At 42.1% G+C, this 18,390-nt stretch overlaps 1 protein-coding gene across 1 annotated transcript in view; it reads right to left on the reverse strand.

Annotated features, from left to right (window-relative positions):
• lrp1ab (low density lipoprotein receptor-related protein 1Ab) overlaps window positions 1–13,688 on the reverse strand; it is an 81,392-nt gene extending 67,704 nt beyond the window's left edge. The window contains exons 1-2 of the mRNA XM_070910272.1: window positions 13,616–13,688; window positions 2,321–2,461 (exon numbers count right to left, since the gene is read on the reverse strand). Of these exons, the coding sequence (XP_070766373.1) occupies window positions 2,321–2,461; window positions 13,616–13,688 (214 nt within the window). The remainder of the gene's footprint in view (window positions 1–2,320; window positions 2,462–13,615) is intronic.
• Between the last annotated feature and the right edge of the window lie 4,702 nt (window positions 13,689–18,390).

Raw genomic sequence — 18,390 nt, forward strand, 5'->3', positions numbered from 1 at the left:
TGTTTTTTGCCTTGCGAAATCTCTGTGAGTACTCTTTGTAAGCCAGCCTGTAGTTAGTAATTAACTCAAACTGGAGATAATGTTGTAATTATAGTAGCACGCACCACTCTAATTCCCATCAACATTAACGCACAAAACCAGACTGTGGTCAGGGGGCATGCTGGAACAAAAGCCTGGAGAGCAGGGAATTTTCTTGGAATTTTCTGATTTTCATGAACTAAGTTTGAAAGAGAAAGTTAAACTACTGATAAAAGAGAGCAGTGGGTGAACAGATGACAACACAAAACTTCCCCAGTTTATCCAGACTTCACTTCCCCTCTAAGATGGATCAGTGCTTGGCCTCCCTTTATATCTACCATTTCCATCCATAAGAGCTCAGTTGAGAGCAGCCTTGTTTACAGCAGACTGCCTCTTTGCAGTAGGGGAGAAACCAGGCTGATGACCTGCAAACAGCCCCCCCCCCCCCCCCCCCCGTGAATGGAAAAGCCAGGATAAAAAGAAAAAAAACACTTTTACATTCCTTTGAGTCAGAGCAGGACTTTAAATACCCTTCAGAGTCATACTCCTCCAAACTCTCTCCTGTCTCCATCTATGCTGGCTCAGGCCCATTCACTCTGTAGCTTTATCTGCAGCCCTCCATTCTAACTACTACTACTCACATTTAATGGATGGATCAACTAAACGACCGTGGATAAAATCACAGTCTGGCTGCCTTTCATTGTGATACTTAAAGGCGCCTCGCCTTTGACTGTGCTTGTTAGACTGCAAACACATAGTGCTATACAGAGAAAAAGTGCATTAATTGCAGTAACAGATATTTATTGTGACTGCCTCAGAAACTCACATGAATAGAGAAGCGCCTTAACTAAAAGGTAAAGTGACGGGCAGATTAGAGCCCATGGGAAGCGGGTAATTGAGCAGAACATATCTTGATGTTCTGGTGAAACACCACTCTCCATCTCTCCACGCAGAAGATGAATCATACCATTGTCTGTGTCACCAAATTACATAAGTGCTATGGAAAATTCACTCAGTTCAATTGCTTAGTAAAAAGGGCAGAAATTGAATGGCCGCAGCTTGCTTGAGTGAATTATGTGGGTCACACTTACGTAAAATTGCTCATCTTCTGCAAATTGCTGTTATTTACAAAACGACACTTGATCATTTTCTTCCCTTTATGAAAAATCCTTAAGCAATTTATTTGAGCTAAACTTACTGTACGCTTTATAAATGCAGAGTTAAGCTGTTAGCAGTAAATTCTCACTGTAAAAATCTGTGTGAATCAATAAGTGAGGAGAGTGACAGAGGAAGCAGAGGAGAGAGTTTTTTCTGTTCAGCTTCACCTTTGTGTTTTAGCTCTGAATCAGAAAATGTTTGGCAGTTCATCTCCAGACCAAATCCTTTCAAAAGACTGGATACTACAGCAAAACTCTGAGCATGGAGGAGATTACTTGACCCGTCTGTGGGAGGCGAATCCAACTAATTTTAACTTTCTCCATTTCAACACCTACAGTTAAACGTTTTATGTGCCTATGACCACAGCATAAAGATACATCTTGTCACCCTCAGCTATCTCACACATTTCCAAATCCCGTATCCTATGTGTTAATACTTAATTGTGTTTTCGCCCACAATAACAAGTCCCTTAATGCTGGGTGTCAGCTGCTTGTCTCTGCGTGCCAGACTATTGTGAGAATGCTTGTGGCATGACAGATGTAAGGTGTGGCACACGCAGACAGTAAAAATCACCATTAGCGCCTGCGTATAAACAGAGGGGAAGGCTTTTACCAGGGAGAGTTTATGGGTGGAATGGCTGGATGGAGAGGCTGACAGATGCGAGTGCCTGGGACAAGACTCTTAGGGACAGCACAGATCCCACAAGAGTCCAGACAAGAGCAGACACATCCCTGAACATTCAGACTAAACACGGCCGCATAATTAGAGCTATAATTCAGCAGAGCAGCCAGAGCACACACTGTGAGTCTGTGTCCTTCGTAGAAAGGGCATAACCTACCCTTTTATTCAGGCTGAAATTAAACTGTCTGAACATGGTGCTATTGTCTCTTCAAAGCCATTTAGAAGTAGTGAATTTGATGTCTTATAACATCATGTGCAGCAACAACATTGTGATGGCATGAGGTACAAACAAATACTCTTTGCTTGCTTTGCAAAATAGCAATCTCAAGAAAACAAAGCACAGTAAAAGCAGTAATAATCCTCACTGCCCTGAGCCAACAGCTCGGAGAGAGCATGAGAGCTGTGGACACAAGCCTGCTGAGAGACAGTTTTAGCTGCTACTTTCATGTAGCCATACACTTACAGATATCTGGCGATTCGTCCGAGCCATCTGGACAGTCCTTCTCCCCATCGCAGCGCCAGCCTTTGGAGATACAGGTCACCTGGTCCTTACATACAAACTGCTTAGAGCTGCAGGTCTTGGGCTGGTCGTCAGCTTTGGGAGCTGAAAAAAAAAAAGAGTTGATGTGTCATCACAAAAAGCAACTGTGGCTGGAAATGCTTTTCAATCACAAATACTTTGAGGAGAGAAATGCAATTCTTAAGCACTTTTCAACAAATATTCTCTCCTGTGCAGAATCTACATAGGAAATTTCCAGCTTCATGCAGCATAGATCTTAACTCAGCAGGGCAAAGCAACAAGCAAGGGTCAACCCAAGTTTACAATGAGGTTTTTGTATCAAAAGACCCATAGGCACACTCTATTCAGAAAAAAACTCCTCTATAAGTTTACAACCAACAGTGGTGCCTTTTAGTTCGGGGGTTTGTTTGTTGTTTCCTCTCTTCTTACGGACATCTCATTTCTTTTTCTTTTTTTTTTTATTACTCTTAAGGTGTTTTTCAATTTTTACCACAGAGGCTCTTTCATGTGTCACAGCACAGACATATAACTGGGCATTCAATCACCGCCTGACCCATGGGAAACTGCAGAGTGCGGTAGTTTCTGGGCAGTAAGTCAGCAACAGATTGTTGAGGTGAACCACTGGCTAGCAGCACCACAGCAACGCTTATGACCCATCAGCAGTCTGATACTGTTGACATGCTTTAACTCAGAAAAACCCTGGTCAGATGGAGCTCTACCTACATGGTGTTGCATCAGTCTGTCAACACTGAATTTGTCATTTGTTTGAAAATGTATCTTAAAGGGTCAGTTCACCCAAACACATAAAGGTTTAAATGCTTCAAGCACCATCAATGGAATTCTATTCACCTATCCGGGTGGTGGCAGAAATTTCTCTCAAAGGTGAATTGATCCTTTAAATGAAACAGTATGCAACAATGAAGAGTGTAAGAGTAAATTTTCAAGTCCATTCATGACATAATCCTTCCCTAAAATGAAAAAGGAGAAAGCGGAGATTCTATGGTAACATCTTCTCTCAGTAGAAGAATGAATGAAAATAGGTTGCCAAATATATACAAGTGCAATTCCTCCTTTTATGCAAGTGGCCAAAAATGTAATACACAATAAAAATAAAAAAACGACCACAATGGCCATTTCAGGCAGGAGGTTGTTGGTACTGTACTGTTGTGCAGCAACGCTGTGGGAAGGACAGCACCGAAGGTCTCATTGTGATTCTCTGCAGGGACTGAGCCCTCTCTCGCCCTGGATGACTTGCCTGCCTACGTACTTGGCAGGCAGAGAGGTGTTTGGGGTGGGGGTGGGTGCACCGCAAGGGGGCTGGGATGTGACTGAAATCACAAGAGAGCATGAGGCTAGTGTATCATTTCGATCACGTTCCTTTTGACTGTCAGACTAAGGGGTTTAGACCCTGGTCTTTTCTCATGCGACAGTGAAGTGTATGTGTGTGTCAAACACTAAGACTTCTGAGTGTCATATTTTTGTAAATACAATTAGAAGCTAAAGGGTTGCCGGGATCAGATCACAGCTTTCCTTATGTGAACAACACCTTGATATTTGAGGAGATTAAGAGAAAGAGAGAGCGCTGGATCTTAAAATGCAGAGCTTTTGCCCATTCCTCTCTTCACACAATGGCAGGGGCAAGGCTAACTAAACTAAATTCAAGCGATGCAAGAGGATAAGATGGCAGCCTTGAGAAGCCATAGAGTCCGGATTAAATCATGTAAAATTCAAGATGAGAATGGGAAATAGCTGTAAAGAAAAAAAAAATGGATAGAGACCAGTGACTGATTCAGTTTAGGCGACATGCACACACCCAACCCCTCAGTGAAGGAATGAGAGAGAGGCTAGCCATGGGGCCTGAGTCCAACATCTTAGTTTTGCTTCCCTTTAGCTTACCAATGTGCTGGTAAATACACTGGATTTGCCTGTGCTTGCAAGTTGCCATTTAATCTGCCTAAACGACCAACAACCAAATATCAGCAGCACTGACTCAACCCTGAGGTGAAATTAGTAAAAAGCATTGAAGCCTTCCGACAGGCCGCGATGTGAAGGCATTCCCTAGATCTCTCTCTCTGGTCCCCGTGTGAAGCAGCTGGGCTGAGCCAGTTGTTCCCTATGAGTGGGCATAAAACTGGAAATAAAACATTGTGGGTTCTAATTTTATCATCGCTTTACACACCAGCATGAAATGACCGCAGAGGGGAGAACCTCTGAGCCTAATTGGAGGTTGTGGCAGAGGAGGGGTTAGAGACTGGGGGAAAGACTGGCAGCCTTCCCCTTCAGCAGTCCTCTTTCAAAGCCCACTGAAATATCTCAAACAGAGATGTGAATTGTTAATTCAGCCTGCAAAGTCGCTTTTTCCCCCAAAGTTGCTGCCAAAATGCTGACAATTTTTTGAGGGTCCAAATCAGGCTGGGATGTTAAACCATTTGAGTCCACTTTACCTACAAAAGGGAATGAAGAAGGCCTTTATTTAGTCTCCTGGGATTGGCCCAACAGCAAACACCAATCCTATTGAATCAAGGTACATACTCCACTTACAGGAACTCCTACAAGCCCAGTGTGTTCGCCTCCAACAGAGTCCCCTCCTGATAATGCCATTCCAACTAAAGCATTTCCTGCCACAGCTGAAAGGCAACTTGATCACACTGCTGTGACTAAATGGTAGGAAATCCCACAGCATTCAGCTCTTCTGTCAACAAAAACTGGAGGACCATCACATTTAAATAAAGGAACAATAATATGACCTTCTTCTGCTTATGATAAAGATCAGTATGGTATACACTTGGACATGAAAAACTCCCTCAACATTAAGATTAAGAAAGATTAAGAAAAACAACCATCCTTTGGGCATATTAGAGCATAAATAAGTCTAATTAGAGAAGAAAATGAGAAAGCGAACTTAGTTAAAACCCTCAAGAGTTTTGAATTTCACACCATTACTCAGTGAGGGCAGCTTTGGACGCACTACAGGAAACAGAGTTTCTATTTCTGAAGAGAAATTACACCATGTACGAATATCTTTACTTGGCTGCTTTAAAAAAAACATAACATGTTTTTTTTTTCTGTCTTCCACAGAAACCAAAATGCCTGTCACCCTGATGTAGTTACAATATGTTGCACTCACGGTGTATTTCATTTAAATTATCTTTATGGGAGAGTGATGCGGCAAAGACATTAAATATGAATGCTGAGAAAGTCCTTGAAGTGACCGTAAGCCCAAGAATGCCTGAAGGCCAGTGCTCTGTAAAAATGTCTTGAGTATTTGTCCATCAGACGTGGGATTAGTGTTTCTAGCCAACTAAATATCTAATTCTCTACACTCAACTGAACATCTTTTTTTCAATAGTTTTCAAGCACTGACATTGAGAAGGAGACATTCAAGGACACTAAACTGGGATGTAAAATTAGAAATCACATTCTATTTCTTTTCCTCATTATCTTGTCGAATCAAGAAATTATGGTGAAGTCATTGCTATTTTACCGACCAAAAAAAGATCCATGAAGGGGTTTCCTCTGGTTATTAAGAGCTGAAACCTTGTGCTACATGGAGTGACTTCCAGAGAGCTGAGACAAAGAATAGAGTTTGTTCAATTGCTATCAGTGCGCTTGTACTTTTGAGGTGCTGTGAGGGGAGAACAGAGGGCTAAACATGATTGTTTAAGAGAAGCTTAACTGACTTCTAAGCTCCTCCATGGTGTTGTCACTCAAAAATTCATTGTTTAAATCATGAGTTGACGTACACACCTTCCTGATATGCGGATGCTCAGGCTCCAGTTGGCTGACTTGGTTTGATTTTGAGCACACTGCCAGTTGTACAGAGCACACACTGTATTTCCTTATGCAGGGCCGCTGGAGCTCTGCGCTGTCTAAACAGTGCACACTGAATTGCCCCTGAGCACTGTGCATGGCAAAAAGCATTAAACACGAGCGAATGAGCAAATGCATAAACGTGCACAGAGCCCGACTCTTATAGGAACGTCCCTCCTGAGTGCCTAAAAGAATAAAGTACTTTCAAGGCCATCTTTTCATTTGCAAGAGGACATTTAAGGTGTTGTTTTTGTTTTTATGTAATCCGAAAAAAACAATCTTTGAGGCCGGAAGGAACTCTGTGGGATGGAACAGGACGGGATGGTGAGTAAATGGTGTTGTGGCACCAATTCAGCAGCCAAGTGATGGAGGCCTCCAGACACCGTCACCAGCTGGGACACAACACTGACCCGCTCCCCGATCTGTCTCTCTCAATATGGCCATCCCTGCTCTACAAACCAAGTCCAGATCCACGCAGCGCATTCCAGCACCTTCTAATTGATTTCATGTGTATAGCTTCAACCTCAAAAAGACAATCAGTTACAGATGAGCAGCGAGATTCAGTTTTGCATTCGAATTCCAGGGAAAATTACTTGTTGCTTGTTTCTCTTTGAGACTGGCTTAGAGTGCATATACAAAGTGTAAAAGAGGACTGACGTCATGCTGCACATCATAAAAAGTTCCATTTGGCTGTAATAGTTACTGTAAGTTCACTTTAGTTAAAAATGCCACACACACCAACACACAACACCACAATGATATATGACCGTCATCCAAATTGACACAGAACAGACTCAGCTGTTCACTAAACAAATTGTTATATGGAATGTACTTTTGTCTCACAAGCATGCCTCTAACACTGAGCACTTCCTTGTATTCAGCCAACCCAGTCTCCTTGTGGGTAATTTCTAGGCTGAGCAATAGAGCATGGATTCTATTAAATGCTGTTAAAAGATAACAGTGCGAATGGGAATGGGAATGTGAAATGATTTGAATGAATGAATAAATAAATGGGACTCTGGGTCTCGATGGTCTTGCTGGGTACAATGGTACTGACAGGAGAAATTGGAAATAAAACCGGGACAGTTTCTCATCATCCCATCACTTCTCCCCTTCCTGGTCCTCCACTGTGGAACTCAGGTCTTCCAGAGTGTTTCAGGGAGTGAAAAAGAAAAAGCAAACGGACTTCAGTATGTAATTCAATCCCTGAGGTCAATCTGAAGTGAGTTCTCTGTGCTCAGTTTAGCAGGATTTCAAAGCAAGAATCCGTGCATTATAAGTAACAATTAAAACCAAACAACGACCACAGGGGAGAGAATGAGGGCAGAGGGAAGTCGTTATTCCTGAATTTTGTGCTGTATTAATTATCCAGATGGAAGACGGACTATTTTTTAACCAAAGTCAGAGCCTTTTAGATGTAAAATGTGGAATATTCTGGTAAAAGAGGGTAGAAAGTGCAGAACAAGTGCGATAAACACTATCTAATGTAAGGCCCTGGCCACTGCTGTAGCCATTGAATCAACTTCTTCAATGGCCACACTGTGCAGTGCCCATCCAGTGGAAACAACCACTTAGCTTTGTGTCAAGCCAAGCCACAGCAAAGCACTGGAGCACTTTAACCAGCTCACAGTGCACTAACAATGTCCATAGGCTATTCAAGTTCTAATCCTCAATAGCCATTTTCAAAGAGGTTGAACATGCATAAACAGCAGAAGACTGAGTTTGAGTTAGTACCTACTCTTGTGCCTGAAAGCCTTGTTTTTGTGTCATCGCACAACAAAAGGGTGCAGCTTTGACCTCGAAGGTAACCTGATGAGGCTCTGCAGGACGTCACAGGCCAGAGCAGTAAAAGGCAACGCAGTAAAAAGACATACAATGAGTGAGTGTGATGGATGGACATAAAGATAAATGTAAAAAGGCTCATGGTGCCTTCTACAGTGCTCTTCTACACCAACCCTGTAGCCTCTGCATAGCACAGCTCTGTGCACCCATGGAGGAAAAGTCGAACCAGACTCAGCTGTTATGAAAACAGAATATGGGAGCCACAAAACGAAGGCTGGACCACATAAATTGAGGCATTCACTGCAACTTAGATGACTGTAAATCCTGCCTTTCCTATGTCCTCTGAAGCTACCAGGGAAAAACATCCAAGGCTACAGGAATAAGGTATGAATGCAGTACAGTATGTTACTAAACAAGAGGATTTACTTCAGTGGAGGGACGAAAGGTTTCTGTGATTTAATACAAGTTGATCTCTATGAATCCCTCATTAGATTCAGTCTAAAAAGAGGCAGGAGTGAGGAATGTTCCTGGCTCAATAATTGCTAGGAATGACTCATAAACAATGCACAAATGGGTTGTCATCCACTTCACATCTTAACAGATGACCTCATTGTTCGGCGGTGAGATCCTAAAACTTGACTGTGTGATACATAAAAGGTCTCAACTTCGCATGAATGTGAATGCAAAATAATGCCAGCATGAGTGATTTAACTCTCACTGATGAGCGTATGATTGTCCTACAAATAACAGAATATCACAATGGACTTCAGTAGTGAACTTTACTTTTACATAGAAGCTGTGGACCTTGGCAAGCCCAGTTAAAGGCAAAGACTACACACACCCTGCAATCTTGATAGTATTGTTGAGAACCACAGAGTACATCCAACTGGTTCCTGGTCACATGCAGCAGAGTTTTGAGTTGACAAACACTTCAGTGCGGAAAGATTTTTCAAGTAATTTGTTTACAGTTTTTGAAGATCATCATAACTTGTGAGAGAAATGTATTGTAGATGTTTAAAAGTAAGTACATGTGTGAAAGATGAAAGATTTTTGTAATTAAAAGAGAAATTAAAGAGATAAGAGAGACAACAGTATAGCCCAACCCTACAAGAAGTGGTATTTCTTTAGTCTCTAATCAACAGATCCATAATTATTTGGATAAAGACATTTTTTTTTGTTGGCAAGAAGAGAAAACAATAGGTTATGAAATGAATGTCCTTATGGTGTGTTTGGATACTGCTGGGCTGAAAATGCTGTTATATACTGTATGTCTTGCATGCCCTTAAAATGTATACATTTTTGCATTCTGCCAAGAGACTGAAATTGAAAACCTGTGGTCAGCCACTGTACAGTAATTCTGGTACAATCCATCAAACGGGAACATTTACATGGTTCCTTACACAGAAATACTATAAATAACGTAATTGTGTCCATATCTATTTATTTTTTGCCACAACACAGATAGCTTAAATGTTTGTTTCATGTACAACCACAAACCAATGACTGGGAGCCATGGCTGCGACTTTGATGAAAATAAACAGCTTTGACACTTTGCAGCAGCCCATGAAATTGGAATCTTATCTCCATATATCAGATCCTCTCCTCTGACCAGGTGTGAATGCAACCAAGGGTCCCTGTGATCGAATCGATTCTCCAGTCAAGCGCAAAGCCAGCAACATCGGCAAACATCTGAAGCGTACAGGAGTAGGACCCAGTTAAAACCAACAGGGATCAACACACAAAACCTGACAGTCTGTGTGGTCATCTTGAGGTCAGGTGAGGAGTTCACCATTAATGATGTGGAAGTAAAGCAGGAGTCACAGAGCCAGTAAACTCACAGCTTCGCCAGGTGTCACGCAAACGTTGCAACCCTTTGCAACATTTGAACAACTCTTTGTACTCTCTTTATGAAGAGATCCATTTCCCCCCCATGTCCCTAAAATGTCCAAAAAATGACAGGACAGGAAAAGAAAGCAGCAATGCACAGCGAGCCTGATTATATCACCTACGAAAACCCTATGAGTCTCACAGAGCTGCATTTACACACCCACTCTCCCTATTTTGTTAAAGAAGCCGATCTGTTCCTTTTTTGGGTCTTAGGAGCTAAACAGGGTAAACAGTGATGTAGCTAGCAGAAAACACCAATTACAGCACTCCCCTGCTATTCACAATCAACAAACACTCTTTCATCTGTGGTCTCACGCCTTCAATACGTGGGGAACAACACTGAAGACATTTATGTTAATCTGGTTTTACCCTCTAGTCACAGTTGATTGCAATGCAGCGCAGGAGGTAGAGGGATAAAAAAAAAAAAAAGAGGATCTTTTGTGCAGCTACGGTCAAGAATCCCACCGCCTGCCATTATCATTTCACAAAGATTTTCATGAGGTCAAGACCAAAATGCAAAACACCTGCAAGCTTTGCATAAAAGCCAAAGAATGTATAAAAACTGGACGGTTCAATCCAAACGTTTTATGTTTCTTTGTGAGAAGAGTCTGACTGGCAGGAAATCATTCCGGGGATTATCTGTGTTACCTGATAAGAGTGCATCAACAGTCTGCCTCAGGTGTACACAGTTACAATAACCACTCCCCAGTGACCTCCACTTGGAAGAGCTGAAGAGAGCAATCCAAGTTCTATTAGCTGTTGAATTTGTATGAGGGATGCTGAATTTTTCCAGCAGATGTTTCCAGTGACAGTTCTGAGGAAAAGGTAAAGCCAGGTCCCATTAAAAAGGTCAGGCAAACAGAGTGTAGGCTCCTCAGGAATTCAACCTCTTTAGCCTCTGACCCACATTTACACTTTTCGCCAATGGGAATCTTGAGATCCTATACGTAAGCTCAGCAGTCAAAGTTATCCAACATGGATGGTCTTGATGGTATCATTCCCAACAGTAAGCAAATATGAAGGGTTTCATTTAACATAGTACCATTCAGCGGCATGAAATGCAGAATGTGATTCAAAAACTACAAATAAATCAATACTGATAGTCAGAAAATGAATCACCAACTACTTTGATAATCAATGAGGGTTGCAGCTAATGACTCATCATCTTCAAATTACTTGTTTTTCTCCAAAACCCAAAGATATTCAGTTTACTACAACAAACATCAGATCCTCACGATTCAGAGGCTGGAACTTTGAAATGTTTTGGCATTATTGATTAAAAATGACTTAAACAATTATTTTAACTATTTTTTATAAAAAATAGTTGCTGATTCATTTTCTAACGCTCTACTTATCGATTAATTCAATAATAATTTCAGCTCTATAATCAATCAATCAATCGTTTTTCAAGCTAAATGCCAACCATTTGATGTTTCCAGCTTCTCAAATGTTAGAATCTGATGCTTTATGGTTTTATTATTATTATTATTATTATTATTATTATTGTCATCGGACATTGAATATCTTTAGGTTTTTGAATGTTGGTTGGATAAAAAAACGAGAAATTTGAATATGTACGTTGGGCTCTAGAAGATTGTGGGGGGCATTTTTTCTTTTTGCATTTTTCTTTTGGTTTTGTTGACCAATCAATTAATCAGTGAACCACTAACAGGATCTGCAGATTAAATCGATGATGAAAATAATTGTTAGTTGCATCCTAAATGTCAACAATCAAACATTAAGAGCGAGCATTGTTTCTTCACATTACCTCATGTAATCATGGATTCGCTGGTAGGGTTGTGCAGCACTGGGCTGGATTTTGTCAGTCTAAAAGGACGACACCCTTACGTGACACAATAATGAACTCTGAAAGATCAATAACAAACAAAGGGGGTCTGTCCAATGTTTAACTGTTAACTACAACCTTCTGACCTTGCTCTCACTAATCCTTTCTCATTTGTAAATTCATGCTGTGGCCCGGTGGTGATCCAGACAAATCCAGTCTAAGTGGCTTGGCCTTAGGGTTTCTATCCACTCACTTGACCATTTCTCTCATTTTGGATCAACATTGCTCCAATGGGAGGCTGATAAATCGACTGTTACTAATGACATAACACACATATATCATATATCATCATCATTTCCATGCCTGACTCCCTGTGATGTAACTACGTGTCAGTTTCAGAGAGTATCCGAAACTGACTCTAGAAGTTTATTTCGCTTCACCCACCCTCACCCCCAGCTCTTCAGCTGGTCCCTCCCCCCCACTATTGCAGTCACATCTAAGTTGGATTAATGGTCTCCCTGTGTCCAGATGTTACATACTGATGGAGGAGGTGGGAGGAGCTTGCCCTCTTCTGTAACCTCAGCTATGGCTTTCACTCTGATCAGCCTCCATCAACATCTAATGAAACTTATATAAGATCTCCCAGCACAGAGAAGGGCAGGAGCATTTTTTTGTAAAGACTCTAAATAGTGGTAGCTGGCTTCAGTGTCAAAACGAAGATTTTAATGTGTTACTTTTCCTTCTGGCATCAAAGCAAACATGGACTAAAAGAGTGAAATGAACTGTCAGATTGATAAATATTCATCCACACACAAGGAAGTCAGGTTTGAGCTGGACGGGACAGATGACAGCAGTACTTTTTCACTGTGTTACATCCACAAAACATTTTGGATGGCTTACAATAGACTCCAAAATATAGCAATATATAGGCTACCATTCTGAATATAGCAAACCTATTTCATAATACTATTTATGCAAGTGATTTTGAATGTGGAAAGAAATATCTGCAATAATGTGCTATTTTGCACCTTCATGTTTCCCTTGAAGTGGTCAAGAAAGGGAGAGCAAGCCGTTAGCTCAACAGGTCCGCATTGCATTGTCACAAGAGCAACGGTGCATTTAATATCTCATTAATACTATCAGGGATAAGGCAGTATTAAAAGGCGCTCCCGGGACGTAACAGGATAACTGCACGACTATCCATTTCACCAGCAGACAGTACCTGGCTGTCACCAATAAACCGTGATTCCCAGGCAGCTACTGACGCTACACGTCGGGACAAGCCGCGCCATTAAGACTGTACCTTTACGAGCAGACACAACTGTTGTTTTCATACGCGCCAAGTAACTGAAAACAAACATGAAAACTGATCCCACTGGTTTGATATGAAACTCAAGCCTGCTGCTGCTTCTTCTTTTTTTTTAATCAAATAAAAGCAGCACGTTTGGTTTGAATGGTAGCTATCAGCTGTAGCCATACAGAGATTACACATGGAGGGACTGTATGGAGAGAGAGGAGATACAGCCATTTTTTTCAGTCAGAAAATGATGTCGTTTCCGTGGAGATGGGGTCGTTCATGCAAGTGTTGCGTTTGCCTTTTACCTGCTAAATATTCCAACAGTGAATAACCTCACTGTCTGCCATCCTTGCAGCCAGGCCCACTCTGTCTGCTCAGACGAGGAGCACTGCTAAACACGCAGACAGATTTTACGCCAAAATAACCAGCGCACCGCTTATTTGTGCGGTACTTTCTCTGATGAAACGCTTCCCTAATTATCGATCTCTTCCTCTGAGGGGACTTGCTCGTGGCACACTGTGTTATTATGAGGACAACCTATTTGCGGTGTTGGCTCCAACTCTGGTGAACATAGGCCTGTGCACAGATGCTTTGCAGGAGGAAAGAGGAGAAGAAAAAAAAAGTGCTCATGCTTTCTCGAGTATCACAATGCAAGATAACACAACAGGCTTCTTACCTACGGTTGCACCGTTAGGAGATGTGATCTCCAAGCAGAGTATAAATCCCAAGTAGAGCAACCTCATCGCCATCTCCTGAGCAATGCTCGGTGGCACTGCTGTTAGAAAGGAATAGAGGAAAAGTTGGCCGGATTTCTAAAATCTAACAACCCGATCAACCACCTCATCCGAACCCCTTCAATGGTCCGGGTGCGATTGTCCGTTCAGTTGCACCCTCAGCCCCGCACGGTGGCTTGGCTTCAGACGGGATTCTGCAATAAAGGGAGACTTGCTACAGCCCGGCGAGGCTATAGGCTATGCAGCAGCACAGTCATGTATATTACTAATTGATTATCGGCATTCAAACATGATGCACAGTGTAACCTCTGTCTCTCAGTGCTTGCTTGGGGTCTCTTGTTTCACCACACCATGCCACCGGAATCGTCCGCACGTCCAAGAAGCCGCTGCAGCCGCCGGCTCCGCTCAGCTCATTCCGTGCCCAAACTAAAAAGAAAAATTAAAAAGTAAACGCGTTTTTTGCCCTCGGAGCGCCAATGCCTCCCCGTGCTTGTGGTTTCATGAGTGGATGGTGAATCTCAAGCTCCAGCACTGTGGACGAGCCCGTGACGTAAGCTCGCCTCCTCAAAAAATGGGATAACTGAGCGGCGAGCGCCGTCTGCGCATGCCCTAACACACCTCCTTTTCTCCTATTTCATGCGTTTTCTCATCAGCCGTGGAGGTGGGAGAGAGAGGCGGCGCTGCCTGAAACTGGCGCTCTGGGATCAGCCATGTTGGCTCAATATTTCTACAGAATCCTGATTTGTTTTTCTACTTACAAAATTGAATAATAATGACGAATGATAATATTGCAAACATCTGTTGAACTCTGACATGCTGCTTGCACAGTTGTTGAACATAATGTCTGCTTTTAAGTGTTTTTCCTGCCATCAACAGTTATTTTCACACTTCAGTCTGCGGCTCGTTCGTGGGTACAATCAAGCACATTTATCAGTTGCATACAACTACACAAGAAGATTAAGTCAGTTCAGAATATACAAATCGATTCAACCAAGCAAACATGTTATAGCCTATAGTCACAATTTTATTCCTACAGTAGTCCAAACTTTTGTTTTAGCTTTTGTTGAGGAATCCAATATATCACATTTAAATTGTGATATTTGGGTAGAAAGTCCTATTTTTCTAACTGCCTGGAATAAATTCTTGCCTTTAAACTAAAATGGTGTCATCTCATTGTATTCTCATTGACGTTGTCTTTTCTCAAGCTCACACAGTTACACCTACTGTAGTTTACAAGTCAAAACAGAAAACCACGACAGTTCAATGAGAAGTGTTTGTGTAGCCTAACCTCCAACCTCTGCATTCTTCACTACATCACGCCCCCTAGCGGTACGTGAAAATGAGAAGTGGGCATGATTGTTATGAAATGGCTATATCTACATGTTTTTGGATGAGCATGCGCAACAGTATACAATAGTCTTCCCAGCTTAAAGTAAAGGTAAGTATTCACAAAATGATATGTAATTGTATTATATCGCTTGTAATTGCTTGGTTGCCAAAGCTAAGAACAAAAAAGACCCAAATAAATCTGGTGTTCAGGTAAAGACCCCATCTACATTATTAAACAGATAGCCATTTTTGTCGGCAATTAGGCAAAAGATATTTCCAATAATCCAGAGAGATTTTTAAAGTTTTGAAAGGGTTATCTTTATCCATTCATTGGGCACCTTTTTAGTATGAAAACAAATTATCAGTATGAATAACTGGATCTGGATATAAAAGAAGAAGTGAAATGAATATATGGGTAAGTTAACAGGGAAAACTGGCCATTACAGGAAAATATATGTGGCTTCTGAACTTTTAAGAGATTTAGGCATCTTTAATACAAATCAAAGATTTGTCATAAGTCATCAAAATATTTTCCACAAGCCACGCCCAAACTTTATAATGTAACTGTTTATGGCTTTAAAGACACAGCGTGTAATCTTGTGTGAAATTACTCTTTACAGATGGGAATATATGATTGGGTAGTCTCATAAACCATCTGCACCTGCAGGGGGCACTGAACACTTACATTACAGTGAGACATGCCGGCTGTAACTCATCTCACTAACACTACACAAGGAATCCAACAATTTAATGCAATATTTGGTAAATTTTGCACGACACATCCTCGGAGAAAGTTCTGATCAAAGAGTCACTTGGTTAAAAAGACATCATGAGAGGATCTTTGCCTCCACCACAGCCGTTTTGTAACTGCAATGCTCATAAATTACTCTTTCCACAAGTCTATGGTGTTGCGCAGTGTGTGTCTCCTTTTCCCACTGGCATTTAATCATGGGTACTAAAAACAACCCGTGTGTATTTCACACTACACAAATTGACAGTAACCCTGCTGCCACTGGTGTTAAGAATAAGCGTGCCTTTCAGGGCCTTTCAGCACACAGATGTTTACCCAGAGCCCGAATCACAGGGGAGAATCTGAAGTATGTCGAGAATCTGTGAAAAACATGCCTGAAGTGATATCTCTTGAATCCAAGCATATTTTCACTCCCAGCATCAAACAGACTATAAACACAAAGACAGTTAATGGGGAAATAGTCAGTGTAGCAATATGTTAAAAGTTTTTTGCAACCAAACTATCATTCCATGTATTTCATTAATGCTCCTATTCACTGGAAAACACCATTTTTTGATGTTAGCACATGTGTTTGCTTTATATTTACATTGCTGTCTCTCCTGTTTGTAAACACAGTAAATCTACATGATCGCTGGTGTCACCTCAACCTGAGAATGCCCCCTTTTTGTGGGAGGAGGGTTGAGCATTGTCATCCAGGAGAGACAGACGCCAGCATGCTGTGTGGGAGACAGCTTGAAAGAGTGCCAGCGTAAACACTCCCAGACCACATGTTCTCCCAGGGCAGAGAGGGCTGGCCTCTCTCCAGGCACATCTGCACACAATCCCTCAGCTTTTAGCAAGACAGCCAAGGAGACAGAGCGGGGCAAAGGAGGGGGGGGGGGGGGGGGGGGGTTCCCAGGCAGAGAGAACCTGCTTCTTCTGTGACACTATTGTCAATGATGAAAGTGATGACATCTGACAGACAAAATGAAAGGCGGCTTGCAGAGGGAGGATCACTAGAATCTACTCCCTGTGTGCAAAGTTAATAAAAAATTCTGTGTGTGTGACAGCTGACCACCATCTTTGCAGCTGTGCATCTGTATCACGCAACTAGATTCACATGTTAAAGTCTGCTTGGCTACAATCATTACCCAACCTGCCCATATCCTTGAGAGAAGATGGATTGCTGTATAAATCAAGCTCCTGACTCTCACACAGCCACGCTCTGCCTCTGTAGCTGCGCTGCACTGCATGAAGTACACCATGCCTGTAATGTCTCAACAAATCTTACTCTGGCACGCTTGTCCTTTTGAAAAATAACCATTCCAGCTCATATTATGCCTAAATGTAAATATAAATGTACTCCCATGTGTCTCTGACATCTCCCCCTCACAGCTTCTCTTTGTTGCTGCCTTTCAGTTTGATAGTAAAGTGTGGCTTTGTGCATGTTTTCACAGAGAGGTAATTACTGGGTAAGCTATGCTGACAACACCTGAGGAATGCGGAGCATGCACCAGCGGCCTGTGTTCTCCAAACCCCCCCCCCCCCCCCCATCACTCACCCCAACTCACTTCTCCCCAACTGCAACCCTCCCCCATATAACCCACTAGCAAGAGCCCCAGTCCAACACAAAGTTCAGCATGACATTTTCACAGGAGTCTTAGATTTGTAGATAATGCAGGTGTTATTTTATGTAATATTTTGGTTGTTCTGCCAGGAAACTTCAACTCTAGATTATTCTAGATTAAACTGCTAGATCAACAAAATCTGTAGTGTACAGTTGCAATCAAATCAGATCTGTTAGTGGAGGAAACCCTATCCAAAAACCCATAGCTCCTAACAGGCCCCACTATTCCCATTACTGGTGAATTCACAGTGCGTGTGTGTGTGTGTGTGTGTGTGTGTGTGTGTGTGTGTGTGTGTTGGCTGGCTCGGGCACTCTGCTGACTGAGTCACTCCCCAAACTGTCCTTGAGCTCTGTGGAACTCACAGCCCATCTGGCTGAACACTTGCACACACATATCAAAACATTGCATAGATTGAAACAGGGGGGAGTGGACAACTCTGGGTGACCTAATTGAGGACTGAAAACGACGGTCCAGACGAAAAGAGCGTCAATATCTGGCTGGAAAGAACGATGGCAATGCAGGATAATGTTATTTTTATGCAAATGAAACCAATGCATCAAGTTTTTGACACTACGTGAATGCATGTGTGTGTGAGACAGAGAGATTGAGGGAGAGATACGAGAGATTATGAATTCAGCTGAGTCTCTCCCGTCTGTCTGACTAGGCCGTCATGATGAAATCAGGATGAAATCCCTTGTGCATCTAGATCAACACAAATACATGGGCCCGTCCTCTGTCTTTCTGTGCTGCAGAAATTTTGCAGTTGTAGATGTATTATGCAAATGCCAAGGCTAGAGAAAACACACGGTATGGCTGAATGAACAATTGCATATGTTTTCTACACACTGGAGGGCTAATCAGTCAGGGTACGCAAGACAAGGCAGAAGGGTCAGGGGATTTTAGTTGCCAAGCAACTTCTGTTGACATGCACAACACTTTTTTTATTCATACAATATATCAAGAGCCGTCTAAAAGCACGACAACTGATGCAAAGGCAGAGGGATGAAAGGTAGTTTTTGACTTAAACAGT

Source organism: Enoplosus armatus, chromosome 8, assembly GCF_043641665.1.
Source record: "Enoplosus armatus isolate fEnoArm2 chromosome 8, fEnoArm2.hap1, whole genome shotgun sequence".
NCBI classification, from domain to species: domain Eukaryota; kingdom Metazoa; phylum Chordata; class Actinopteri; order Centrarchiformes; family Enoplosidae; genus Enoplosus; species Enoplosus armatus.